At 53.9% G+C, this 25,541-nt stretch overlaps 4 protein-coding genes and 1 non-coding gene across 33 annotated transcripts in view; 3 read left to right on the top strand and 2 right to left on the bottom strand.

The window, feature by feature from the left end:
• On the top strand, positions 1 to 13,706 carry Baiap3 (BAI1-associated protein 3). 3 transcript variants are annotated; one of them, NM_001163270.1, is made up of 34 exons: positions 1 to 204; positions 4,221 to 4,354; positions 4,546 to 4,633; positions 4,847 to 4,927; positions 5,157 to 5,264; positions 5,710 to 5,769; positions 5,906 to 5,972; positions 6,087 to 6,282; positions 6,806 to 6,850; positions 6,973 to 7,050; positions 7,175 to 7,277; positions 7,602 to 7,709; positions 7,798 to 7,893; positions 7,991 to 8,094; positions 8,218 to 8,338; positions 8,757 to 8,881; positions 8,965 to 9,055; positions 9,172 to 9,228; positions 9,310 to 9,407; positions 9,510 to 9,561; positions 9,677 to 9,807; positions 9,912 to 10,035; positions 10,109 to 10,252; positions 10,339 to 10,431; positions 10,535 to 10,726; positions 10,815 to 10,883; positions 10,970 to 11,049; positions 11,120 to 11,228; positions 11,541 to 11,612; positions 11,774 to 11,854; positions 11,936 to 12,056; positions 12,136 to 12,259; positions 12,338 to 12,543; positions 12,624 to 13,706. In NM_001163270.1, exons 2-34 carry the CDS (start codon positions 4,230 to 4,232, stop codon positions 12,725 to 12,727), a joined length of 3,453 nt encoding a protein of 1,150 aa, NP_001156742.1. In that variant the 5' UTR covers positions 1 to 204; positions 4,221 to 4,229; the 3' UTR covers positions 12,728 to 13,706. The 3 variants fall into 3 exon arrangements, with proteins under 3 accessions (NP_001156742.1, XP_006524705.1, XP_006524706.1); XM_006524642.3 differs by lacking the exon at positions 1 to 204 and adding an exon at positions 211 to 1,137; XM_006524643.4 differs by lacking the exon at positions 1 to 204 and adding an exon at positions 3,228 to 3,656.
• Mir3547 (microRNA 3547) lies at positions 10,727 to 10,814 on the top strand. The gene has a single exon (NR_105931.1). It is a non-coding gene; the product is annotated as a microRNA 3547 (primary transcript).
• Tsr3 (TSR3 20S rRNA accumulation) lies at positions 13,566 to 16,224 on the bottom strand. Of its 6 annotated transcripts, none has more exons than XM_006524840.3 (6): positions 16,020 to 16,198; positions 15,702 to 15,921; positions 15,108 to 15,301; positions 14,504 to 14,677; positions 14,143 to 14,206; positions 13,566 to 13,911 (listed from the first exon to the last, which is right to left on the bottom strand). In XM_006524840.3, exons 2-6 carry the CDS (start codon positions 15,848 to 15,850, stop codon positions 13,704 to 13,706), a joined length of 789 nt encoding a protein of 262 aa, XP_006524903.1. In that variant the 5' UTR covers positions 15,851 to 15,921; positions 16,020 to 16,198; the 3' UTR covers positions 13,566 to 13,703. The 6 variants fall into 6 exon arrangements, with proteins under 6 accessions (XP_006524903.1, NP_080952.2, NP_001157190.1 ...); NM_026676.3 differs by having other exon boundaries at positions 16,001 to 16,195; NM_001163718.1 differs by having other exon boundaries at positions 15,723 to 15,921; positions 16,001 to 16,195.
• Positions 16,037 to 24,141, top strand: Gnptg (N-acetylglucosamine-1-phosphotransferase, gamma subunit). 3 transcript variants are annotated; one of them, XM_017317383.2, is made up of 11 exons: positions 16,037 to 16,305; positions 16,394 to 16,451; positions 16,523 to 16,590; positions 20,455 to 20,509; positions 20,577 to 20,660; positions 20,738 to 20,831; positions 20,906 to 21,020; positions 21,101 to 21,183; positions 21,254 to 21,385; positions 21,476 to 21,557; positions 21,675 to 24,141. In XM_017317383.2, exons 1-11 carry the CDS (start codon positions 16,254 to 16,256, stop codon positions 21,713 to 21,715), a joined length of 864 nt encoding a protein of 287 aa, XP_017172872.1. In that variant the 5' UTR covers positions 16,037 to 16,253; the 3' UTR covers positions 21,716 to 24,141. The 3 variants fall into 3 exon arrangements, with proteins under 3 accessions (XP_017172872.1, NP_001333666.1, NP_766117.2); NM_001346737.1 differs by having other exon boundaries at positions 16,225 to 16,305; positions 20,885 to 21,020; positions 21,643 to 22,070; NM_172529.3 differs by having other exon boundaries at positions 16,249 to 16,305; positions 21,643 to 22,048.
• The window catches only part of Unkl (unkempt family like zinc finger), a 46,083-nt gene continuing 42,463 nt past the window's right edge, over positions 21,922 to 25,541 (bottom strand). For 18 of the 20 annotated variants that reach the window (XR_003952198.1, XR_003952197.1, XM_006525022.4 and 15 more), the window contains one exon: positions 21,922 to 24,653. Coding sequence is in view for 18 of the 20 variants with exons in the window: in XM_006525022.4 (XP_006525085.1) it covers positions 24,498 to 24,653 (156 nt within the window). In the remaining 2 variants the exon portion in view is untranslated. The remainder of the gene's footprint in view (positions 24,654 to 25,541) is intronic. The other 2 variants (NM_001197024.1, NM_028789.3) reach the window with 1 other exon arrangement.

Genomic DNA, 25,541 nt, shown 5'->3' with positions numbered 1-25,541 from the left:
GGAACCTCTGACCAGCAAACCAGGCCAGGCCCCGCCTCCGCCCGCCCGCGCCCCCCGCCCGCGGCGCCCGCTCTGCAGTGCTCAGTCTCCAGCGCGCGCGGCTGCTAGCGGTCGCTGTGCCTCGGTGTCCCCAGCTAGTGCGACAGCAACGCCAGCGCCAGCAGGGACCCCCCCGACCCTGTGGCCCCCGAAGCCCTGTCCACGGTGAGTGCTGTAACTCCTGCCCAATGTCGTCAGACTGCCGTCGAGGCTTAACCTGCTTTTTATCACAGACAGACAGACGGACGGACGGACGGACGCGACCGCCCCCTCGGGCTTAGCCCCACCCCCACCCCTGGCTTCTGCACTACGCTCCGGGTGGAGCACGGGAATTGCTGGCGTCAGAGGCAATGGGAAACTGAGGTCCTGGGGAAACTGAGGCCGCGCGTGCTCAGAGAGAGGGGCGGGGTCGCACGGCCGGCGTCCTAGGCTCTGAGCTAAGTAAAGGGCTACTGGAGGTCCACACTGCAGAATTCCCCGGGAGGGTTGAAGGGTGAGACCTCCAGAGCCAGAGAGTGCACACCTTCAACCTCGGTTCCCACGGCCGCCGCTGCTGAGCCACCTGACTGTAACCCTTTTTCCCAATAGAGGCCCCTGACTGAAGCGGAGCTGGGGACCTCGGAGACGCCCTACGGGGCTTCTCTGAACAGGTTGAATCCCCTCAAGGCCCCAGCGCCCGTGTCCCTACCACTTTCCGACTCCCCTCATGAGACCTTTGCCCTCAGTAACCCAAAATCCCTGCCAGGGTAAGCCTTTTTCCTCCCTAGTTACCCAGGAATTCGGGTCCCACCATTTGCCTGGGGTCTGACTGTGTGTGTGTGTGTGTGTGTGTGTGTGTGTGTGTGTGTGTGTGTGTGAGAGAGAGAGAGAGAGAGAGAGGCACAGAGGTAGAGACAGAGACAGAGACAGAGAGACAGAATCAGAGAGAGACAGAAATAGAAACAGAAAGAAAGCAAGACCAAGACCAAACTCCCTTCAGACCTCCTGCCTTCAAGGAGAAGAAGGTAACCTCAATAGAACAGGGGAGGGTAACCACAGCCTCCCCCGCCCCTATCATCAAAAACAGCCGATCAGGAGCAACTAACTCAACAGAGACAGGTAAGTAGCAGGTAAGACTCCAGGGTAGAGTGAACCAGTCTCCATCTGTAGGCCTGGAGAGCATCCATCCACAGAGAGCACAGTGCAGATCTCCCCCTACACACCCCTACACTCCCTGTGACTCAGGGAGGGATGAGCTTGCAAACAGAATGTGTAACAGGTAGACCACCTGAGGACTGGAGGCTGAGCTACTGAGGCCGGCCGTGGAGAGGTCCATAGGCACTACCCCACTCAGCACCCTTGTGTTTGCTGTGGACTGGAAGCCCAGAGAGACCCCTCCAGCCCTTTGCCCTTAAATTCTCTGCCTCACTGCCCCACAAGACCTTTAAAGGGCTGTCTGGTAGGTGACAGCTTGGTGAGAGTCCTAGGTTAAACCCTGCCTCTGTACAGCTTGCCGGCATCTTGGACTGAGAATGAAGTGACCCTAGCTTTGGACAGGCTCCCTCCCGTTCATATGGCAAGAGCTTCCTGGCGGATAATTCCTTTGCTTAGTGGGCAGCTGGGAGCTATGACTCTGACCCTACTGGGTGACTGAGCAGGCCTATGGGCACATCTGGCTGCACTATCCGAGCCTAGGAGGGACAGTGAAATACAGGACAGCGTCTGAGCTGTTCCTACCAGAGAGACTGGGGTGCAAAGTGGGCTCTTGGGGGTATCTTTGCCCATAGCTCACTGCTATCCCCTACAGGCCGAGGTTTCCAGAAATCCGCAGGCAGTCGTCAAGCCCACAGGCTTTCGAAGGCGGAGGTGAATGATGGGGTTCACCTGGCTGGCCCCGGTCAGAGGCCTCTATGACCGACATCTCTTGGGGTCTAAGCTGTTGGGTCAGAGAAAAACTAACAGCTGCTGAAGCAGCCCAGGGTTTCCAAGGGGACCAGAGCTGTTTCTGAGCACCCAGATGAACCATCTCTCACAGAGACTGGCTCTGATATCCTGCTGTTAGCCTCAACCTAGCAACAGACTCGGGGTAGGGGGGTAGAGCTGAACCCAAGCGCAGGGCATCCCAGGAAAATATAATAATGTTTGCACAGCAGAGCCTTAAATCTCAGGCTACCACCTGCCGGTGGTGACCCTGGGCATGCTCCCAAGCCCACACCTGTCTCCTTGTTTGAGGCAGGGCAGTGGGGTGCACGCCACCTTCGCTCCAGCGCTGTCAGCTTACTTTGCTTCTGCGTCACATTTTTCTCTAGGACTGCAAGCCCCCATGGCCCCGTCACACATAGATGCGGCTGGTGGTTGCCTTGGCAACAGCTCAAGAAGCGGCTGCTTTCCTGGCTTGGGGCGCAGGGGGAGCGCAAGGGGGAGCAGCTCTCCTTTTAGTTGGGGGGAGCTGGGCTTGTGACACCTGGGACCTCAGGACAGGCTGGCTATGTGTGGCAAAAGCTTACTGGGTCCCCACATTTGAGAGGTTTGTGGGGCTTCTCCTCAGCGTGCAGAGCCACCTGGCCTCCATCACCTCTGCAGCTGTGGGGGCTCATCAGATAGGAACTCGCAGGAGCAAAGGGGTCAGGATGCAGCACAGCGGAGGACTGCTGAGCCAGTGGGGATAGTGGAAATGGAGGGAGGGTGAAGAAAGGGCTTCTTGCCACAGAAGGCTCCCTAGCAGAAAGAAGCTGCATCCTCTGACTGCCGGAGACCCTGGGCCAGGAGCAGAACCTGCCTCGGAATCCATTTCCTGTCTTACGCCATGGAAATGACAGTCTCCCCTTGCAACTGGGTAGACGGGTACCAATGTCCTGTAGTGGATGGCAGGCACGGGTCTCTTATTAATGAGCCAACAAGACAGGGAGCCCAAGGAGTAGGTGCTCTGTGGTGTGGGATTGTTTTCCTCAGTAGAGAGAGGACCGACCTGGGGTAGTGTGGGGAAGGCCCAGACCCAGAAGTGGTTGTGTGACCCAGGGTGGGGGGGGGGTGGCAGGGTGGTGTTTTAAAAACAGGGCACTCAATAGGTCATGGTATCTTAGATACTGTACTAGTCTTAAACTTGGGGTCTGCAGGGTAAAACTGAGCGGAAGGTTATGTGGACGTGGATGCCGCAGCTCTTCCTCCTCGATGTAGGTAGGATCTGGAAATTCATCAAACATAAGAGAAGCAAGAATTCTCAGGTGATCCTAGGCCTGCTGCTCCAAATGGAGGGGTGTCCTTCTGGTATTCAGTCTTAGAACTGCCACTGTGGTCCCTTGGAGTGCCAGCTACCTACCAGGGTTATAGACAGATAAGTTCAGACCATACCTTTCCATCGGCAAACCTCAACTTTAGGATAGAATGGCTGAGTGGGGGCCACAGGGTCAGCCTGGGCTTAGACGCCATTTGCAGTTGCAAGACCACTCTCCTAGAGATGAAAACCAGGCTGCTCTGGCAGGCTGCAGCAGAATGGCTTGGTTGCCACAGCAACAGGCAGGCAGCTGATTTGATGTGCTAGGTGACAAGGAGCTTAGGATACAGCTGAGCACTTCCAGCCATCCCCAGATGAGACACACGGAGGATTTCATTCTCTTTTCCTTTCTACTGACTGCAGGGTACAAAATCTACTCTGGGGGGTACTGGCCCCTTGTGTTTTATTGGATGTATGTAAGGACCCCAGAGTAGCTCATGGGCATCTTGGGCTCAGTGACAGCTGCCAACCCTACCCTGGGCTTATGGGTGTAAGGGCCAAGCCATAGACAAGTGCTCTACCTTGCTTTTTGGCCTCCTGCAGAGAAGGCCTGGGTGAGGAGACATGAAACAGCTACATTCTGTCATACTTTTTAGGGTGATCGGGGCACAATACAGGTACCAGCCTTGGATGTGGGAGCAGAACATATCTGTCTCTACTGAGATCCCAGAAGTACTTTGACACAGAGACCAATTCTGGCACTTCTCCTTCCACCCCTGAGGGTGTCTGCCACTGTCTCCCAAAGCCATTCTACAGGGGGCACAAAAGGCTATTAGGTCACTTATCCAGTGTGGCAGCAGAGTTCGCAAAGCCCCCCCTTCAGGGACCTAGCAGAATGCAGGATGGTAGCAGGCCCCTGAGCCTTGATCTACCCTCTGCTAGCCTGTGCTGTGATAGAACAGTTGATCAACTAATGTACTCGCTACAGGTGGCTGCCATGTCAACCTTGCTGGACATCAAGAGCAGCGTGCTCAGGCAGGTGCAGGTGTGCCCGTCCTTCCGCCGCAAGACAGAGCAGGAACCTGAGGTCACAAACTCACAGGAGCCCCCCACAGGGGCCTGGTGGGTACCTAGGGCCAACCCTGCAGGGCATGTAGACCTGGCCTCCTTTCCCTAGCTGGCCTGTACACTTGCTGTTCACTGCCAATTCAGTTGGGTGGGAAGGGATCTGAACTCAAGGCCAAGATCACGAGGGTTTTCCCCTTGATCCACTCTCTCCGTGGAATGGTGTTCTGAGCCAAGCTTTCTTCCAGGAAACCTGGGGATGGTGTGGAGTTCTTTGCCCACATGCGCCTCATCCTGAAAAAGGGGGATGGCAGACAGGGCCTGCCATGTCCTGAGGTAAGGAATCCATTTGTGAAGGGCCTAGAGAGCTACTCAGCACAGGGTACTGTCCTAGCTCCATCTGACTGCCCACTGAAACCTCTAACTCTCATCTCCCTGGAGCACATTCGTCCAGCCAGCCAGAGGCAGACTAAGCTGTCAGGGGCAGCTGCAGACTAAGGGGCCTCACCTGCCATCAGAGATCTTCACCTGCTACCCCAACCCTCACAGGTTCTTCTTCGAAGTGGTTCCCCAGCCCCTGCTGAGCCTGTGGATCCCAATCGTGGCCTGAGAACCCTGACCCAAGAGGAGGTAATGGGGGCAGGGCGGGGGTGTGTCTAAGCTCAGGGAGTGACTGTAACTCCTTTCTCTAGGACAGGTGTGTAGTGCGGTTGGGAGAGCAGGATCAGAGGTACAGAGGCTGGGCATCCAGTCCACAGTGGGAAGAGCTACCTGGGGCTGAGGACTGGATGCACACAAGGGCAGAGCAGGGGCTGAGAAGCTGTGCTCGGGCTGGGAACTCACAGCCTGTTTCCTGAAGGTGGAGATGCTCTATGAGGAGGCTTTATACACAGTCCTCCACCGGGCTGGCACCATGGGCCCTGACCAGGTAGATGACGAGGAGGTCTTGCTAAGCTACCTTCAGCAGGTGAGTAGGGCCCCACTCGGGGGAGGATTGAGGTGTGATATGTGTGTACAGGTGTGCAAGCGCTTACACAGGCACTGTTGCATCACCTGATTGACACACAGAGTCACAGAATGCACACACCACTGTACACTGGTGAATATACACAGTGGACTGAGACCTGGCTAGCCATGTAGACACGTGCAGAGGATGCAAGACGGATAACTCAGAGATGATTAGGAAGAGCAGCCTGGTGCTCAGAGAATCGGGGTGTACTCAGAGGACATGTTTCCTTCTCACTGGCTTGTACTCTGAATTATCCCTCACTGGCTCACGCCTCTGAGTGCTCAGACAGTGGACTTCCTGGTGTTGGGGCAGAGGGATCATTCACTCCTCTGTGCATTCCTTGAGACTCTCAGGACAGCACAGCTTCTCTGCAGGCTCCTGTCTACCTGCCCACTACCCACAGGTGTTTGGCACCAGTTCTGAGGAACACATGGAGGCCATCATGCGTGTGAAGAAGGCCAAGGTGAGGCTATGCCCACCCAAGCAGGTGCTAGTTGACTGGCAACAGTACTGGTGTGGCAGGGAGGGCTGCCAGGGTGGCAGGGAAAGTGGGAGGCTGTTTAGTCCTGTGAAATCCCCCAGTACCCTTCTGTTGACAGGCCCCCACATACGCCCTGAAAGTCTCTGTCATGCGTGCCAAGAACCTTCTGGCTAAAGACCCCAATGGTGAGTGGGTTTCCGACAGGCCCTTGCAGTGCCTGGCAGCTGTTCCTGGAAGCTGTGGAGAGTGCAGAACATGAGGGGGGATGGCTAAGGGCTGAGGCACCTGCTCCATTTCAGGCTTCAGTGACCCGTACTGTATGCTGGGCATCCTGCCTGCCTCAAGTGCCCCCCAGGAGCCCAGTGGGCAGAAGGAGCAGCGCTTTGGCTTCCGAAAGGGCAGCAAGCGTAGCAGCCCACTGCCTGCCAAGTGTATCCAGGTCACGGAGGTCAAAAACAGCACCCTGAATCCTGTCTGGAAAGAGCACTTCCTGTTGTAAGGCTCCTACCCTGCTGATAGTCATATACCTCAAATGATAGACACTCATTAAGGGTTGCTCCATGGGGGGGGTGGGGGGGCTGGAGAGATTGATCAATGGTTAGTTAAGACCACTGACTACACTTCCAGAAGTCCTGAGTTCAAATCCCAGCACCCACATGGTGGCTTACAACCATCTGTAATGGCATCTGATGCCCTCTTCTGGTGTCTCTGAAGACAGCTACAGTGTACTTATATATAATAAATAAATAATTAAAAAAAAAAAAAGAGTTGCTCCAGGCAACTTATAAGAGGGACTGGTAACATACCCACTTTCCAAAGGAATAAACTGAGGCCCACTGATGATGTATTGGTATGACCACATAGCTGGTAGCAGGTAGAAAGTTAGGATGTGAGCCCAGCAGTCTGTGTGGAGAAGCTGAATTTACGGCTACTACATGTTGCTCTTGGACATCACCCTTCCTCAATGCTGGGCAGATATAGCCAGGGAGTTTCATAGACATTTCTGTCTTTTCTGCAGTGAAATTGACGATGTCAACACAGACCAGCTGCACCTGGACATATGGTAGAGGACCCCAAGCTCTGCAGGGCGTGGAGGGTGGTGGTGCCTCTAGTTTGAGAAGTAGTTGGGGAGGGGGTTCTCAGAGCTGGGCTGGGAACTCCAGCTGAGACATCCTCCATCTTCAGGGACCATGATGATGATGTATCCCTGGCAGAGGCATGCAGGAAGCTAAATGAAGTTATTGGCCTGAAGGGCATGACCAGGTATGGGGTGGGGGAGGGGGGACGTAATAACCCTAGACCTGTGCATGCAGCTTAGCTGCAGGGACCCATAGCTTCCCAGGACCACCAGAGTGGCACTGCCTTGCTATCCACCCTGTTGTGCCAGATACTTCAAACAGATTGTCAAGTCGGCCCGTGCAAATGGGACAGCAGGACCCACTGAGGACCACACTGATGACTTCCTGGGATGCCTCAACATCCCTATCCGGGTATTTGAGGAGGGATGGGACAAAGACATGGGATGTGGATGGGTACCCCAGGATGCTTGGTGGGTGCGTGGGAGGTGCCTCAGGGCTCTTGGGCATCTCTGGATAGCATCCTATGATTCCTATAGCACATTCCACTCTCTTGTCACTGGAGGAGGTGGGCTATGCAGCATTCTGAGGTCCCAGAGGGTCGTTAGTCCTGTTTTATCTTTACCGGGATTTGAAAGCTCTCTACTGCTGAGCCATACTCCAGCCATATGTGACTGTGTGGGAAGGAGAGGGGCAGAGTGTCTGGGCATTACACCTTCCCACCCTCATCCCTCTCAGGAGGTGCCTGTGGCAGGTGCTGACCGCTGGTTTAAGCTGGAACCACGATCCAGTGCCTCCCGTGTGCAGGGAGACTGCCACCTGGTCCTGAAGCTGATCACCACCCAGGTAGGAAGCTATAGGGAGCAGATCTGCACCCCTGCCTTCAAGGCTCAGGCAGAGCTGATGACAACAGACCTTGGGTTCTGCCTTGCAGAGGGACACTGTTATGAGTCAGCGTGGACGCTCGGGCTTCCTGTCCTACCTGTTGCTCCTCAGCCGTGTGCTGCGGTTTGAGCATCGAGTGGAAGAGGTAGTGGGTGTCCTTGGGCTGTTGAGTAGAGTAAGGGCCTAGAGCAGGGATGGAGGGGACTCTCTGGCCTCTGCCCACCCTTGGATACCTTCTTCAGCCCAATTCCAGCAGTTGGCGTGGCGAGCTTAGCGGGCCTGGGACCACAGTCCTCTGTCTGCATGGAGCCCAAAGCAATCTTTCCCCTTTGCAGCTGGCGGTGCTGTGAGTAGACAGGGTGGCCCTTGTGGGTAGAGCTTCCTGAGAAGTGGGTGGAGCGTGAGAAATGGCAGTGCTGCAGGGTGGGCCTGTTAAGCAAGAGCAGACCACAAGCTTGCGTTCCTACAGGCACTGGCAAGTCAGTAGCCGTCACCATCAGACACGGACCCTGGACTATGGGTACCTGCTGGGGCTGCTGGAAGACGTGCAGGCCCACTGGGAGGAGGCAGCTTCACTGCCCCAGGAGCAGGTAGGCATGAACATTGCTACCGAGCTGTGTGCTGTTGAAAAAGAGCTCACTTGGAGCCAAGGGGAAGAGACCTGCCCTCATAGGGGCTGAAAACACGAGACATTTTGAAGGAAAGAGCGCTGTGCAGTAAGGAAGCAATGGTTGTAACCGCGTAACCTTGGGCAGCTGTTACTAAGCTCAGACTGGGCTGAGGGCAATGCCTCTGAGGTGGCCAAGTATCTGAGCAGCAGGCCAAAGTGGGCACCGGCAGTATGGAGTAGAGGGGACAGGAGCTAAGGCACCGTGGCTCACAGGTGCAGAAAAATGGGAGCTGGAGGAGGATGGAATGGTGTTAAGAAGGGACTGGGGTAGCTACAGTAAGCAGCGCAGCGGGTTTTCAGTATCTATGAGCAAAGCCACCTGGATCTTGACCCTGTAGGAGGAGAGCCTGGCTGACAGCTTTTCTGCCTTCTCGGAGTTCGGGCTGAGGCTGCTGCGCCAGCTCCGAGATTACTTCCCCGCCACCAACAGCACGGCTGTGTATCGCCTGGAGCTGCTGCTGAAGTGGGTGTCGCAGAGCAGGGCCAGGGGCCTGATGGGCTGGGGCTTGGGGCTGGCTGGTCTCCTCAGTTAGCCGTCCTCCCCAGGTGCCTGGAGAAGCTACAGCTCTTCCAGCCGGCCTTTGAAATCTGCCCCTTTGAGACAGAGCTCAGCATGGACATTGCTGCTGCCCTGAAGGTGTGTCTGGGTCCATCTTGGCCTCCTTCCCTTTGTCCCTGACGGCCCTTGCTGTCCACAGCCCCTTAGCCTGACTCTTCCCTTCAATCGACTCTGTTGCCTTTACTGCTCTACAGCGGGGCAACCGTGAGTGGTATGACCAGCTCCTGAACACCAAGAGTCCCCGAGAGCAGGTGTGCAGCTGGATGGCCTGGACGGGAGCCACGGGGCACTTGCAGGCTGCGTGGGTCACTCCAGGTCTGGCTTTCTTACAGCCAGGGCCGCAGCGCCTCGCGGGGCTTGTTGAGCTTGCAGACATCATCTATGAGGACTTGCAGTTGTGCTATGGGGTCTATGCCAGCCTCTTCCATGGGTAGGCTCTTCCCCTGGATGACGGTAGAAGGCCAGAATGGGCTTTGCTGGGTTGGTAGGACTGGCTAGTGGGGAACTGGAAGCTGAGGTGTGTCTCTTGCAGTATCCTTAAGGTGGACTTCTTCACCCTTACCTTCCGGCAGCTGGAACGTCTGGTGAGGGGGGAGTCCCTTACCCTGGGTGCCCGTGGGTACTGGAAACCGGGAAGTCCCTGGTTAAGAGGGGGCTAGATTAACTTTGGCAGTGGCCTAATCCCACCATCTGAGGCAGGTGGCTGAGGAGGCATGGGTGCTGACAGAGGAGCTGAGCCCCAAGATGAACTTAGAGGTGGCCTCGGGGCTCTTTGAGCTCTACCTGACCCTGGCAGACACCCAGCGCTTCTGGAGCTGCATCCCTGGACGGTGAGTACCCCAAACTCAGACCTGTATCCCCTTAGCTCTGATGTGGAGACCTCTGGGTGGAGGTGTATGAGTCTTGATGGGCTCTGAGTGAGTGTTCTCTGCAGGGAAAGCCGCTCCCTAGCTCTGGCTGGCATCCACACCCCATTCCTGCCAGCTGTGAAGCTCTGGCTGCAGGTGCTGCGGGACCAGGCCAAGTGGCGCCTTCAGGGAGCTGTGGATGTAGACACGGTGAGTGTGTGCCCAGATGCATGGTGCTGCCTCCTCACAGTCCCCTGCAACACCAGCACCTCTGCCTTTGCAGCTGGAGCCTGTGGATGCGGCTTCCAAACACAGTAGTTCTGCAGCTACCGCCAGCCTCTGCCTTAGTCACATTCAGGAGCTCTGGGTCCGCCTGGCTTGGCCTGACCCTTCCCAGGCCCAGGGGCTAGGCACTCAACTCAGCCAGGTACATGAGCTGGGGCTATGCGGGGAGTAGAGCAGGAAATGGGGTAGGGGCAGGGTCTCAAGCTCCCAGCCCATCTCCTGCCCCAGGACATGTGTGAGGCCTCCCTCTTCTACACGGAACTGCTGAGGAAGAAGGTGGACACCCAGCCAGGGGCTGCTGGTGAGGCAGTGAGTGAGCAGGTGAGAGGCTGGGTGTCAGGTGAAGCTAGCAGGTGGCTGGGCGCCCCTCCCCCAACCCCCTCCCATGACAACTGCCCAGCTGCCCCTGGTCCCACCTTTCCAGCTCTGTGTGGTGCTCAACAACGTGGAGTTGGTGCGCAGAGCTTCGGGGCAGGCACTAAGAGGACTGGCGTGGTCTGAAGGGGCCAGTGGGCTGGAGGGAGTGCTCCCCCGCCCTCTACTCAGCTGCATACAGGCCCTGGACGAAGACCTCCACCGGGAGGCCCACACTGTGACAGCACACCTGACTTCCAAGGTGGGAAGAGGGGTGGGGCCCGGGACTGTACCCATGTGAGGACTATTCTTGAGTCCTGCTCTTGTTCTGAGCACCACCCCTCTCTCAGATGGTGGCCGACATCAGGAAGTACATACAGCACATCAGCCTGTCCCCTGACTCGATTCAGAACGATGAGGTAAGTACACGGGATGAGCAGGGAGTGCGGATGCAGGGGGCGGGCTGAAGGCCAGCCTGGCCAGCCCTGAGGACTCCCGCCTGCAGGCTGTAGCCCCACTCCTGAAGTACCTAGATGAGAAGCTGGCCTTGCTGAATGACGCGCTGGTGAAGGAGAACCTGAACAGGTACCAGCTAGGCAGTGGGGTAGGTGGGGTGGTGCTGGCCCAGGGAGTCACCCAGGTACGATTCCTCCAGGGTGCTGGAGGCCCTCTGGGAGCTGCTTCTTCAGGCCATTCTGCAGGCGCTGAGTGCAAACAGGGATGTCTCTGCTGATTTCTACGGGCGCTTCCATTTCACACTGGAGGTAAGGTCACAAGGAGCTCCCAGGTCCATCTCCCCAAAGTCCTCTCCCTGGTGCTCCCCCCCCCCCCGCCCCCAGGACACTAAACCTCTGGGCAGGCACTCCGCAGCTGCGCTGGCAGCTCTTGCCCAGACACCCTAGGACCAGCTGTTCTCACAGCTGTCTGGCATTTCCCAGGCCTCCTGGGGGTGTCTAAGGCACTTCAAATTTGAGAAGTGGCTTTGCCTGGGCTCCTGAGACCCCATGCTTTCTGATCCCCCAGGTCTTCAGCCCAGGCCAGCCCTCTGACAACTCTCTCTTCTTTCCCCGGTGCAGGCCCTGGTCAGTTTCTTCCATGCCGAGGGACAGGGGCTGCCCCTGGAGAACCTGAGGGATGGAAGCTACAAGGTGAGCGAGCCTTCCGCAGGAGCGAGTTTAGCTTGGTGCCCTGCTGTAGGCATCCCTGTGTTGGCGAAGCCAGATGGCCGCGAGGCAGTTCAGATGACTCTGGGAAGCCACTCGGCTGTGATGCCAGAGACCAGGGTTACAAGCGGCAGCTTCCTTTGCAGAGGCTGCAGGAGGAGCTCCGGCTACACAAATGCTCCACCCGGGAGTGCATCGAGCAGTTTTACCTGGACAAGCTCAAGCAGGTAGGTCTGTCATTGTCTACACAGGCCTGCTCCGAAGAGCCGGCTTCATTCGCTGGCTTTTTCCACTGGCCTTTCCCACAGAGGTCTCTGGAGCAGAACCGGTTTGGGCGCCTGACTGTCCGGTGTCATTATGAAGCAGCGGAGCAGCGGCTAGCTGTGGAGGTGCTGCATGCGGCGGACTTACTGCCTCTGGATGCCAACGGTGAGGCACAGCAGCGGCAGCTGGGGGTGGATGGGGTGCTGGGGGCAGGGAGACATCTGGCTCCCAATGTATCTTCTAGGCCTAAGTGACCCGTTCGTGATTGTGGAGCTTGGTCCACCACACCTCTTCCCACTGGTCCGCAGCCAGAGGACCCAAGTCAAAGCTCGCACGCTGCACCCCGTGTACGATGAACTCTTCCACTTGTGAGTGCCTGCCCGGCCTGCTGTGCCCGCTGCCTGGGCCCTATGGCCGCAGCAGGCTCCTGACTCTCCTGTCCACAGCTCTGTGCCTGCTGAGGCGTGCCGCCGCCGCGGGGCCTGCGTGCTGTTCACGGTTATGGACCACGACTGGCTGTCCACCAATGACTTTGCTGGGGAAGCAGCCCTTGGTCTGGGTGGCATCAGTGGCATCGCAAGGCCGCATGTGGGAGGGGGCATGAGGCCAGGTCAGCCTATCACTCTCCACCTGCGCAGGCCCAGAGCTCAGGGTGAGTGGGAATCCAAGGGTTGAGGGCTCTGGGCCTGGCCTAAACTGGCCTCTCGTGCCCAACTGCACGTCCACCCACAGTGAGGTCTGCACTGCGGATGCTAGAAGGCCGCACCAGCAGAGAAGCACAGGAGTTTGTCAAGAAACTCAAGGAGCTGGAGAAGTGCATGGAGGCGGACCTCTGAGCGCCTTGATGGTCATAGTGCCGCCCTCCCCATCTCCCTGAGGGACCCACTTTGTGCAGCAAGGGCTTCTGGGGGCCCCTCCCTCACCATGTGACCTGCCTGCTCTGGTTGGACCCTGTGGCTTCTGTCTGCCCTTGCTGTGTCTTTTGGTGTGTGCTGTGAACCCTTTGTGCCCCAGCATGCCCCACCCAGAATATGGGCAGCCAGCTCTGTGGAATTGGCCAGCATCCGCCCTGGACACAGCAGGATGGATGGGACTTGACCCTAGTGGGCGCCCCCACCCCACCCCAGAGCAGTGGTCATATGCTCTCAGGACTCTGCCCCCTAGAGGCTACTGGGTTGTACTTGGGGAGAAACATTTATGGTCATAACTAGGGAGTAGAAGCCACTACTACAAGGGTGGAGGCCAACTTTGCTGTTCACACCTTTGTAGCCATCATTCGGCTTGATGAGAAATAATCTGTGCCCCATGACAGCAGTGTCACGGGGAAGCCTCTCCTAGAGAAGGCCCTGCCCGCAGAGGGTGAGGGCAGAGTTTCCACTGCTTGCGGCTTCTCTCTCCTGGACCCGGACACTCCCCACCGCAGGTGAGCAAGGGGCCAGCGGAGGGTTACTTGTGCTCTGGTCCGGGCCTGGCTCCTGGTCCCAGGAGAGTTTCTCCCACAGTCACGGTTAGGAACAGGAATTGCCCACAGGTGGAGACCAGGCTGAAGGGCTCGATGGCTAGCTGCTCAGACATCCCTTGACGCATCTTTATATGCCCATACCAGACTTACCTCACAGGCCAGATCTGCCCGGGTAGACTTCCCCAGCGCTTAGCCACGTACAAAGCAACCCATAGCGGGGTCTCCTTGGTTTTATTGAGAGCACTAAGGCAGGACACTAAACAAGGTTGTCCCAGCAGGCCCGTCCATCCCCAGGTCCTACTGCCACTTCTGAATAATGCACACCAGCTTCAATAATATGTTTGTGACCTTCAGTCTCTCTGTCGTTTCTTGATCCCTTTCCAAATTTCAGTGGAGTCTCTGGCTTGAGCCTCTTGTTCTGGGGTCTCTTCAGCTCCAGAGTAGTTGCTGTCTCCTCCATTAGCACCAGGTCCTGGTTCCTCACACTCATCACTGTCCTCCTCAGAATCTTCACTGTGCTCCTCAGACCCATCAGTGTCATCCATGTCCTCAGGTAGCCTGGGAGTGAGATGGACCACAGTACAGCCACAGCCCTGAGCAAGGTGACCGTCCCTGTTAGGCTCGCTAGAGAAGCCCTAAAGCAGAGGCGGCTCTGAGCCCAACCCCCTTCAGCAAGCAGCTGCTTTACACTTTGTAATCACCACCAGGCCTTGTTCAAAAGGCCACACCCGCAAGGCCGGAGGAACTGGGTCAAGGTTTCAGAAGCACCTGGGGGCTCACAGGACCTACCGGGTGCTGGCCACGGGCCTGTTGAGATTCACAAACTCCCGCCCTGAGTCCACGTCAAAGGGATCTGAACACAGAAAGAGAGGGCGTGGTGGCGCACACCTTTAATCCCAGCACTCGGGAGGCAGAGGCAGGCGGATTTCTGAGTTTGAGGCCAGCCTGGTCTACAAAGTGAGTTCCAGGACAGCCAGGACTACACAGAGAAACCCTCTCCCCACCCCCACCCCCACCCCCAAAAAAAAAAGAAAGAAAGAAAGAAGAAGAGAGGAAGGGGACTTCTAAGTGATTTTCAGGCTCTAGGCTCCTAAGGCCCTGGAGGGACTTGATTGCTTCTCTGGGGCTCCCAGCCAACACCAGGACTCACCGATGTCCTCTTCAGGCGTGTCCCTGGTGCTAGCCAAGTACCCCTGTTCAGCCTGCAACACCTCCTCCGGGCCACGGCAAGCTGCGTACTTATCCAGGAGCTCCCGGTTCAGGTCCAGGAAGCCCTTGCCCCACTTAAACTTCCGAAGCAAAATGACAGCAAGGTCTGAAAAGCCTAGTGGAACAAAAACCAAAGATATGCCTGGGACACCTATAGAGAGCACAACTGCATGACCCTGCCTGCTATCTCAGGAAGCTGTCACCTCCTCTACAGTTCCCAAGGTTCCTCTCATTTGCTGAGAAACAGTCCTATTATCCTAGTCTCTGTGTCTTACGGGGTAGCCATTGGGCCCACACACCATCCAGGGAAGGCAGTGGTCCATTTTGCCTCTACCTCTGCTTCATAAGGTTAAGACTGTATGTGGGCACTGAGACTGAAGACAAAGGCTGTTTTCTAATGGCTCCCAATATATTCTCCTCACATCCCACCCCCTTGCTCAGACTCTGCCAGAAGAAACCCCAGTCTCCAGGTGAGGGAGGAGGAGGGGGCAAGCAGTCAGCCTCCAGACTGCCATTGCCAGGCTTCTGTCAGACCCAAAACTCACCTACGATGCAGAAGGCAGCAGCGAAAGCTTCCACACAGGAAAGTTTGCAGGGCCGGCCATAGTTTACAGGGTTGGCAGCTACGAGGTAAGGCAGGAGCCGCAAGTGGCTCCCTCGCATCTTCTGAAAGGGTGTGTCGTCCAGTTTGGCCCAGGAGCAGTCTATGACTGCGACCCCTGACTGTGCCACCAGCTGTCTGTCAGAGAGTGTAGGGTAGGTTCTAGGGCCCCAAATAAGGCACATCCTTGGAGACTGGCTTCACTACAGATGAGAGATCACTCTGCTATTTCGAAGTTATGGTTTATTGCAATAGTAGAAAGAACCCTTCAGGAAGCAGTTGAGGGTAGCTGGACAGTGTTTACTTTACACAACAAATGTTTCTCCTAGGCTTTCTACACTATAGCCCTGCTCTATGAAAAGGGTCAAATTAAATACAACTCTGCTCATATGAAAGATGTGGACATCCAAGACCAATAAGCAAGGCTTGAAGAAAATGATACTCCTGATACAGGGCAGTTTAACAAAGACAAGATGGTGGGAAGGGCATTCCAACCCCTCTCCGACCCCTCCCCGATCCCCAGGCCTCTGGTGTCTACCTGTCTGCCGGAGACACGTACTCAGTGCCTACTGGGCTGAGCACCAGACCGCCAAACCTTTGGCTCAGGCGCAGGCAGCGCACCAGACCCAGACGGGCCAGTTTGCGGCCCGTGCAGCGCTTGGGGTCGCAGTGACCAAGCTCCCACATAGCCAAGGCACAAGGCAGCGCCGCAGGGCCCGGGCCGCCCTGGTCCTCGGCCTCCTCGGGCTGCACGGATGCTACAAGGAGAGAGAGAAGGCCGGGTCCTCAGCGCCTGCTCCCAGGCCCGACCCGCTGCTCCGACTGCTCCAAACTCACCACGCAGCGCAGCGCCCACCTCTTCAGCGAAAGCATCCAGAGAGCGGCCAGAGGGTCGCCGAACACGACCGCTCTCTTTCCTGGATCCGCGAGCAACTTTCTTGCGGCCCATAATGTTAGATGAAATCCGAGATGAAATCCTCAGCTCCAGCGTTTGTTCAAGAGCGTGCGCGCGTGCGCGCTCGCACAGCTTCCGGTTTTGAGGGGAGTCAGTTCCGGCTGTCACTCACGTGACCGTGAGACCCTAGGAGCAATGGCGGGGCGGCTGGCTGGCTTCCTGATGTTGCTGGGGCTCGCGTCGCAGGGTCAGTGGCTCCGCGCACATAGCCCCCCGCGCGCTGGCGTCGCTCGCGCCTCCGCTCCCTACTCACCACCTCTCTCCCCGCTCCGCAGGGCCCGCGCCGGCATGTGCCGGGAAGATGAAGGTGGTGGAGGAGCCTAACACATTCGGGTGAGCGGATCACGGTCCTGCGGCTTGGGGACCGAGCCTGGCTGGCTCTTCTGACCTTCTCTGTTCCATAGGCTGAATAACCCGTTCTTGCCCCAGGCAAGCCGCCTTCAGCCCAAGAGAGAGCCTTCAGCTGTATCCGGTGAGCGCGGGAGGGTGCGGAGCTGGCCGAGGTGCTGACTGAGGGGGCCGAAAAAAGCTCTCGGTTAGGGAGGGAAGGGTGCCTTGGATGAAGGACTCATAATGTACTCGCTGAAGGGTTACGAATTCGTTTGTCAAACTTGAGTGTTTTAAATGCTCTGAAGTATATACTGGAACTGCAATCCCCTCTCGCTCCCAGGGTTGGCGATTACCTAGGGCTAAGCAAGCAAGCGCTCAAGGCTTGGGTCACATCCCTAACTTTTGTGGGGTTTTTGTTTTGTTTCGTTTTGTTTTTCGGGACAGGGTTCCTCTGTATAGCCCTGGAACTCTTTGTAGACCAGGCTGGCCCGGAACTCAGAAATCCGCCTGCCTCTGCCTCCCAAGTGCTGGGATTAAAGGCGTGTGCCACCCCCGGCTACTTTTGTGTTTTTAAGGTAAGAGTCTTTCAAAGTCTTTTATAGTAGACTCAAGCTGGCCTCCAACTTGTGGTATTAAAGCCTCTACTTTCCACAGGTGCTTAGACCAATTAGAAGCTCTAGGGATGTTGGGTATGAAGACTCAACACTCCAGGTGTATCTAGCCCTTTCTAGGTCTTACGGAGTGGAGAGGGCACCAGCACAGGAAATTTGGGACTAAGATCCTAGGAGGACTGAAAGACAAGCTGTTGGAGGTGGCTCAGGGCTGGCCAGCATAAAAGAACCTTGGCAACCCAGACACTATTGCATATGCCAGAAAGATCTTGCTGAAGGGACCCTGTTATAGCTGTCTCGTATGAGGCTATGCCAGTGCCTGGCAAATACAGAAGTGGATGCTCACAAGTCATCTATAAGATGGAACACAGGGCCCCCAATGGAGAAGCTAGAGAAAGCACCCAAGGAGCTGAAGGGGTCTGCAACCCTATAGGTGGAACAACAATATGAACTAACCAGTACCCCCAGAGCTCATATCTCTAGCTGCATATGTAGCAGAAGATGGCCTAGTTGGCCATCACTGGGAAGAGAGGCCCCTTGGTATTGCAAATTTTATATGCCCCAGTACAGGGGAATGCCAGGGCCAAGAAGCAGGAGTGGGTGGGTAGGGGAGCAGGGTGGAGGGAGGGTATAGGGAACTTTCGGGATAGCATTTGAAATATATATTTATTTATATATATATATTTATATTATATATAAATAAATATATAATATAAATATATATAAATATATATAATAATAAATTTATTTAATATTTATTTATATTGTATATAAATAAAGTATCTAATAAAAATAAATAAATAAATAAGTAGATACATGATAAAGATTCCAAAAAAAAAAAAAAAAACGTGACTAGCTGCACTCTGGGGATTTGGTGACCCACTATCTTAGGCATGTTGGGCAAGCTGGTTTGTAGATTTGATCCCGTGAAGAAGAGATAGCTCAGGGCTGCAGAGCACTTACCAGGCTCCTCTCGTAGTCAACTGTTACCATCTTCTCTCCTTTTCATAAGGTGACACTGTTTTAAGTCCTGCTACCATTACATTGTGAGGTTGTGTGAGTGTGCGCGCGTGCGTATTTGTGTATAATCGTGTGCGTGTGTATTTGTGTATAATAGTGTGTGCGCGCGCGCGTGTATTTGTGTATAATCGTAAGACTTCTCCACAGCCCTTCCAAACTAACATGTAGCTCCTTGGTTGGCCAGGAGGGGCCAGATGTTGCTAGGAACCCAGTACTGCAGATGTTTATTTTTATTCATTTAATAGCAATATTAGAAAGAAAAAGATACAGTATGCATAGACTGTCACAAGACCATTATCCCAGCACCTCAGAGGAGGATCATTAGTTCAAGCCCAGGCCTGACCTACACAGTAAGTTCCAGGACAGTCTTGGCAGGAGAGAGGATGGGGAGATAGGGAGGGGGGGTGAGAGAAACCTACTTGGTTGAAGGGCTACTCAGCCTAGGAGATGGGCTGCCTAACCTCACAGGTGTGCTCATTCACAGCTGCCTGCTGCTTCCTCGAAGCCACCCTTGGCAAGCCCGTGTTTCGGAGGAAATTGTCAGTTTCAACTACATCCATTCGTTCATAGTTACCAATCACCCTTTTTACTTTTGTGATGTTGGTTGCAAATACCCCAACTTTTATTTCTAGTTTTACTTACTTACTTACAGTTTTGCTTTTCCTAGTCAGTTTGGCTACAGGTTTATTTTTACAGGCTCAGTTTATTTTTACTTAAGCTTTTATTTTACTGGGTGTTTTGCTTGTTTGCTGTCTGTGTACCATATTGTGTGAAGTACCTGTGCCAGAAGAAGGCATTGGGTTTTCTAGAACTGGGGTTATAGATGATTGTGAGCCATCACGTATGTACATGCTAGGAACCGAACCTGGATCCTTCACAAAAGCAACAAGTGCTCACGACCACCCACCCGTCTCTTCACCCCCTCCTATTCTCTTTCTGTGTAATGTGTTTGTGTGTGCCTGTGTGGAGGTCCGAGGTCAAGGTTGGGTGTCTTCCTCTACTGCTTCCGAACACTTACTGAGAGTCAGGATCTCTCACTGAATCTAAAGCTCAAGGATTCAGCTAGGCTGGTTGTCCAGCAAGTCGCGGAGACTCCGCCCATCTCTGCCCGTCCAGCACTGACATTGCTGGCATCCAGCTTCTTATGTGGGTGTTGAGGACCCAAACTCAGTTCCTCGTGCTTGCACAACACACACTTCTCTGAATACACCATCTCCCCATGCTGGCACCAGCACCACACCAGTGCGTCCTGCTCCAGTCTCCGCAGTGCTGGGGTTACAGGCACGAAGCCATCACACCCAGCTTCCAGGTGTCAGTATTGCTATCTTTTCAGAGAACCAATTTTTAAAAAAGATTTAAGTACAATCTGTAGCTGCCTTCAGATGCACCAGAAGAGGGTGTCAGATCCCATTACAGATGGTTGTGAGCCACCATGTGGTTGCTGGGAATTGAACTCAGAACCTCTGGAGGAGCAGTCAGTGCTCTTAACTGCTGAGCCATCTCTCCAGCCCCCAGTTTTTGTTCTTATTTTTCTCATACAGCCCCAGGTCAATAGAACTTCAGAATATATGCTCGAGGTCCTAGGTTGAGTCCCTGGCACACCTCAAAAAGGCAGGTATTTTCTTAAGTAACAGAACCTGCAGGAGAATCAATAGACCTGTCCTATCAGGAACACCAAGGGAAGTCACTCAGCCCGAATTGAGAGGACATCACACAACAGGAAGGTGAAGACAGAAATGACGCTATAAAGTAGCTAGAGACAGCCATGAGAAAGACCCATGCTCCTGGCTTCGGTTATCAAGGAGAGCATCAGAACTGACTGTACATCTAAGTACAGTTTAGCATGTGATCAGAGATCTGAATCACAAAGCTGGGCCTGCGTGGTAAAGCAGGTCCTTTCTAATAAGGTTGCAGTTTAGATTTTCTTTCTTAACTCTTTTATTCTTTGAGACAGGGTTTCTCTGTATAACAGTGGGTGTCCTGGAACTCACTTTTGTAAACCAGGCTGCCCTTAAACTCACAAAGCTCTGTCAGCCTCTGCCTCCTGAGTGCTGGGATTAAAGGTCCACACCCTGTTCATTCATTTTTAATTTTTGAGACTGGGTCTCATTATGTAGCCTAGACAGATACTGAGAGCCTCCTCCACAGGAACAAGCATGGGAATCCTGCCACAGACAACCAGTTCTGTGGTCTGGAGATGAGTTTGTCAGTCCCTAGGAGTTAGGTCAGCCTGCCTCTGCATTCCCAATCATTTAGGAAAGGAGCTTGGGGCGTTCTGGCCTTGATGGTTAGTGCTCTCCTGCCTACCTTAGCTTCCAGCTTTAGGGGTAGCAGAGTTTATACCGATGCTTAACTGCTGTTGTGTTCTTCCCCAGGGCCCCTGCATCTCTTCAGACTTGCTGGCAAGTGCTTTAGCCTAGTGGAGTCCACGTGAGTGCCAGGCTGGTGGGTGGAGTGGGCGGAGTCTGCAGAGCTCCTGATGTGCCTGTGTTCCCAGGTACAAGTATGAATTCTGCCCTTTCCACAACGTCACCCAGCACGAGCAGACCTTCCGCTGGAACGCCTACAGCGGGATCCTTGGGTAAGCTGGGCTAGGGCAGTGGTGGTAACCTGCTCCCTGGGCCCCCACATCATTGCTTTGCTGCTCCTTTTCCCCAGCATCTGGCATGAGTGGGAAATCATCAACAATACCTTCAAGGGCATGTGGATGACTGATGGGGACTCCTGCCACTCCCGGAGCCGGCAGAGCAAGGTGAGGCCCACAGGGAAAGTAGGTGGTAGAGAGCAACCTCCTGCCCCCACCAGCCACTCAGGCTCTCTTCTCAGGTGGAGCTCACCTGTGGAAAGATCAACCGACTGGCCCACGTGTCTGAGCCAAGCACCTGTGTCTATGCATTGACATTCGAGACCCCTCTTGTTTGCCATCCCCACTCTTTGTTAGGTAGGCCTCTGGGTAGGGGTGGGTCCAGGGAAGGGGGGGGGAGGTAGGAGACTGCAATGTCTGGCTCCTGCTGTCTGTAGTGTATCCAACTCTGTCAGAGGCCCTGCAGCAGCGCTGGGACCAGGTGGAACAGGACCTGGCAGACGAACTGATCACACCACAGGTGGGTGCACACTCAGGGTTGTCCCCTTGCCCATGCTATCAGGTACTCCTCCTACCTCTTCCACCTTCAGGGCTATGAGAAGTTGCTAAGGGTACTTTTTGAGGATGCTGGCTACTTAAAGGTCCCAGGAGAAACCCATCCCACCCAGCTGGCAGGAGGTTCCAAGGGCCTGGGGCTTGAGACTCTGGACAACTGTAGAAAGGTAAGAGTCTGGGGACAGAGGGAGGGTTACAGGGGTCCCTAGTTCTGATAGCATCCACCAGGGTTTAACCAGGCTGGCCATCTTGTCTAGGCACATGCAGAGCTGTCACAGGAGGTACAAAGACTGACGAGTCTGCTGCAACAGCATGGAATCCCCCACACTCAGCCCACAGGTCAGTCTGCCTGCCCTGGTCAGCTGCCAGCCACTCCGGGGCCTGCAGCACTGGGGCAGATCTTTATTGCTACCCATTCTGGCAGAAACCACTCACTCTCAGCACCTGGGTCAGCAGCTCCCCATAGGTGCAATCGCAGCAGAGCATCTGCGGAGTGACCCAGGACTACGTGGGAACATCCTGTGAGCAAGGTGGCCACGAAGAATAGAAATATCCTGAGCTTTGAGTGTCCTTTCACAGAGTGAACAAAACTGGTGTGGTGTAGACACGGCTTCTTTTGGCATATTCTAGATCAGACAGTGTCACTGACAAACAAGAGGGACCTGCTGGCCAGCCTTTGTTGTGCCCAAAGATCCAGACAAAATAAAGATTCAAAGTTTTAATTAATTCCATACTGATAAAAAATAACTCCATGACTTCTGTAAACCATTGCATAAATGCTATTGTAAAAAAAATTAAACAAATGTTAACAACTTTAACAATTCACTAAAGTAAATGGTTATGTATTATAAATATGACCATCTGGGTTAAGAAGATTCCATTCACATAACATTCTCAACTAATTTCTGAGAACAAATGAACACAAAGGCTTCCATAAGTTAATCCACATGCGCATCCATACTGGGGGAAGGCCTGCCAACCAGGTACACAAGACTCTGACACTACCATATACTGTTACTATTCAACACTAGAGAGTTAGACGACAACAGGCATCAGGACAGTGGTGGGTCCCAGTTCCTAGACCCATGGCCCCACCTCCATTACCCACACACGGGCCTTAAGGCTCTCTCTCCCCTTCTTGGCCCTTCCCACCCAGGGTAGATCCTAGAAGCCTCAGCTCCTAAGAGGTCTGGAATGGATGGGAAAAGTGGCCCCTTCTGGGACGTTCTTTGGTCCTCCCCTGCACACCTGTCCTCAGAGCTCAGCCTGATTCCAGAAGAGCAGATGCTCAGGAAAGCTCCCCGCATGGGATGGGACCCAGGGTGCACTACCGCCTGCCTCCCCAGCCATCACAACAGCCCCAGAACTGCCCAGCCCCAGCCTGGAATGTCAGCCCAGGAGGAGTTAACCAGAGTAGCTTACATACAATCTAAAGCTTAATGTAACTGTATACAACTTGAAATTGTCCCGATGAGCTATCAATCACAAACACTGTCCTGTTACCACAGAGACCAAAAGCCTGACATGGGAAACAGTTCATAAATATGAATAAAAATAAACAATCTTAAACCATGATAACAGTAGCACAAAATACACATGATCTAGGTACTGAGCTAATAAATCATTATCACTATAATTACAAACAAAAGTCACTGAAATCAGGTCAATAGTTACCTTATTAAGTAGTGGGCTAGCTGTGGAATGTTGAAGATCCATTTCCTTTAAAATGATATAGGTCTTTTCTATCAGTTTGTCTTATATTAAAAAATGCTTTTAAATTTCCTACTATATTAAATACATTCTAATTTGGTCACTGATAAAAATGTTTTATATCTAGTCACTTTGCACTTAAAAAATGCTATTAAAAGTCTTTGGCAAAGCCATGGGGAAGGAGAACCACTTCGAGGCCTGGGCAGAACCTGTAGGTAGGATACCTACCCTGTTCTAGGTCTGCCACCATGGGAGGGGTCACCTGGACAGATGTCTCCTCCCTAGATTTCCAGGAACAGTCCCAGTCTTTATGGTAGAGAGCTGAAGTCACCACCCTCGATACAGTCTCAGCAGAATTTGAGCCACAGACCAGAGGCCAAGCTGTGAGCAGCAGCCACATTCACCTTGGAAACTGATGGGTGAACTGTAGCAGAGCTGTGTTTGCTGGTCCTGTGATGAATTCTATTACTATCTGGCTGTGCAGCTCAGGTACCAGATGTGTGCCAAGACTGTCCTGGACTCGTGCCTCTGGGCCCCTCTGGATCAGCTGGAGGTGAGGGTGGTCACAGGTGCAGCAGACTGCAGTCTCAGGTTCGCAGCCCCTTGTTCAGCACAAGCTGGGGTGCCCCAGGCGACTCAGAGGTTACAAAGCACCGTTGCCATTACAGACGATAAGACATCAGAGCACAGCTCCTTCCAGTAGATCTTGGACTCCTCTGAATGTCTGACTCTTTTGCTGTGTTTTTCATTAGCATGAAATTGTCTTTCAAGGGAGAAGAAAAAAACCAAATGAACCAATTCCTTCACTTCTCTTGCAAGGCACAGGCACTTGGAAGTGGCCACGGATCACATAAGTGCGCGACAGAGCTCTGGATATCACTCTATGATACTGGAATATAAAACTCCACACACATGTGCACCTGCACATGTTTAGGAAAATTAGTTCCTTCCATAAAATTAAGAACATCTAAATGTATATGTCTTTCAATAACCACTCTCTGCTTATAAATACTATTTGTTTGCACTTAATTTTAAAATGTAAAAATTCTAGTGCTTCACTACTAGATAAATGTTCCTTTCCTAAATAGTTTCAGAGTATGAAATCTAACGTAGTTACCATTACTATGAGTCAACCACAAACTGATAGGAAACTTCAAGTTCACAGTATACTTATAAAGCTTCATGTTATCGCATATTAAAAAACATGGACCTAGAAAGCAGCTTATACAATTTATAATATCTAATTCCTCGGTTCACAAAGTGCTTTGACGAGGCCCGACCTCCCATTGGCCTGGCCACAGCAGCCTCAGGACTGGGGGCACCAAAAGCATGCTACCTGCCTAGGGGACAGGCAGTGGGTTTGGTGGTGCTTCAGAGGTTCTTCGATAATACCTTGACACCGATGGTGGGACATGGCAGGGAAGAAAATAATATGAAAGGCTGTTGGACAGTGGGTGTGAGCTCACATCCTGGCGTGGGGTACCAGAGGCAAGTTTCGACACTGTAGTGGCACGTGGCATGCCCAGGCCTTTATACTGCTCACCAGGGAAGGAATGGGTCTGGCTCTGGTCACCATGGTAGGGGCTGGCCCTTGCAGTAGGGGCACTCAGGGGTACTGGCCGCACATGGTTCGCATAAGACACGGTGCTGGCAGGGCCGCAGGACAGTGCCATGGGCCCGCTCCTGGCAGGCCACACACTGTTTGGCACGGAGCTGGAAGATCACCTGTGGGGAAGAGGTGGTTGGTGAGTGTGGGGAGCCAAGGCGGTCCTGAGTGAATGTGTAGAACAAGTGACGTCCTGAGTGGGTGTATACAGCTGACAGATGTGACCACAGCCTTTCAACAGAGGTCAGCTGTGAAATCAGCAAGCCTTCCTCTGGTCCAAGTATGAGTTTAGAAGCTGACCAGTGTGAGCACACACTAGCAAGTGCATGTGCTTTCCTCCTCTCAGACGTCCGAGACTGCTCACCTACAGACTCCTACCTACACGAGCTAACTCCTTCAGGCTGTCTCTGATGTGCATAATAAACACAAGATTCTGGGTTTCAGTGGTTGTCGCATGGCTCGTCAGAGCTCTCACAGCCTGCCTGCTCCCAGCTTTTCTGTGTCCCTGTGTTGTTTCTTTATGCTGCCCCTAGCCGAGTCAAGGTACGAGGCTCTGTAGGTCACACTGGGTAAGATCAATCAAATGACGGTATCTCAGAACAGTGGGCCACAATCCTTTGAGTGAAGTGACAGGCCTAGGATGGACACTTGGCCAAGGGCCCACAGGGGAGAACAGTCAGTAGGAGACACTTTCCCTTGAGATGACCCCCACCCCAGGGAGGGAGGGTGTGTGTGTGTTTGCAGAGAACTAGGTCCTGAAGCAGAGTCACTCTGGCCACAAGAAAGGCTGAAAGCAGGGTACCCACAATAGGTACTAAGTGGGATCCTGTGGCTGAAAATGGCCAACGCTCAAGAGGTTGCACCTTGGAGACAAAAGTATGTGGCAGTTGGACCTTGGCCATGGTCAATGGGACACATTCGAGAAGCACCAACCAGAGTCCAGGCAAGGAGCCAGGGAAGGAGAAGAAGCAATGTCTGGCCAGGTCTCAGGCCCCTCACTAGCTAGT

This window comes from Mus musculus, chromosome 17 (genome assembly GCF_000001635.26).
Source record: "Mus musculus strain C57BL/6J chromosome 17, GRCm38.p6 C57BL/6J".
Lineage (NCBI taxonomy): Eukaryota > Metazoa > Chordata > Mammalia > Rodentia > Muridae > Mus > Mus musculus.
The sequence above is the reverse complement of the archived record's forward strand: the minus strand, read 5'-3'. Positions and strand labels throughout refer to the sequence as shown.

Bases quoted from the DNA above. Each gene is read 5' to 3' on its own strand.
- Baiap3 (NM_001163270.1), top strand. From the start codon at position 4,230: ATGTCAACCTTGCTGGACATCAAGAGCAGCGTGCTCAGGCAGGTGCAG. The intron at 4,634-4,846 runs GTAAGGAATCCA...CAACCCTCACAG, and splicing joins AGGGCCTGCCATGTCCTGAG to GTTCTTCTTCGAAGTGGTTC. The intron at 8,339-8,756 runs GTAGGCATGAAC...TTGACCCTGTAG, and splicing joins CTTCACTGCCCCAGGAGCAG to GAGGAGAGCCTGGCTGACAG.
- Tsr3 (NM_026676.3), bottom strand. From the start codon at position 16,112: ATGGGCCGCAAGAAAGTTGCTCGCGGATCCAGGAAAGAGAGCGGTCGT. The intron at 15,302-15,701 runs GTAGACACCAGA...ACTCTCTGACAG, and splicing joins TACGTGTCTCCGGCAGACAG to ACAGCTGGTGGCACAGTCAG. The intron at 14,678-15,107 runs GTGAGTTTTGGG...TTGTTCCACTAG, and splicing joins TGCTGCCTTCTGCATCGTAG to GCTTTTCAGACCTTGCTGTC.
- Gnptg (NM_001346737.1), top strand. From the start codon at position 16,254: ATGGCGGGGCGGCTGGCTGGCTTCCTGATGTTGCTGGGGCTCGCGTCG. The intron at 20,510-20,576 runs GTGAGTGCCAGG...CTGTGTTCCCAG, and splicing joins TTTAGCCTAGTGGAGTCCAC to GTACAAGTATGAATTCTGCC. The intron at 21,386-21,475 runs GTAAGAGTCTGG...CATCTTGTCTAG, and splicing joins CTCTGGACAACTGTAGAAAG to GCACATGCAGAGCTGTCACA.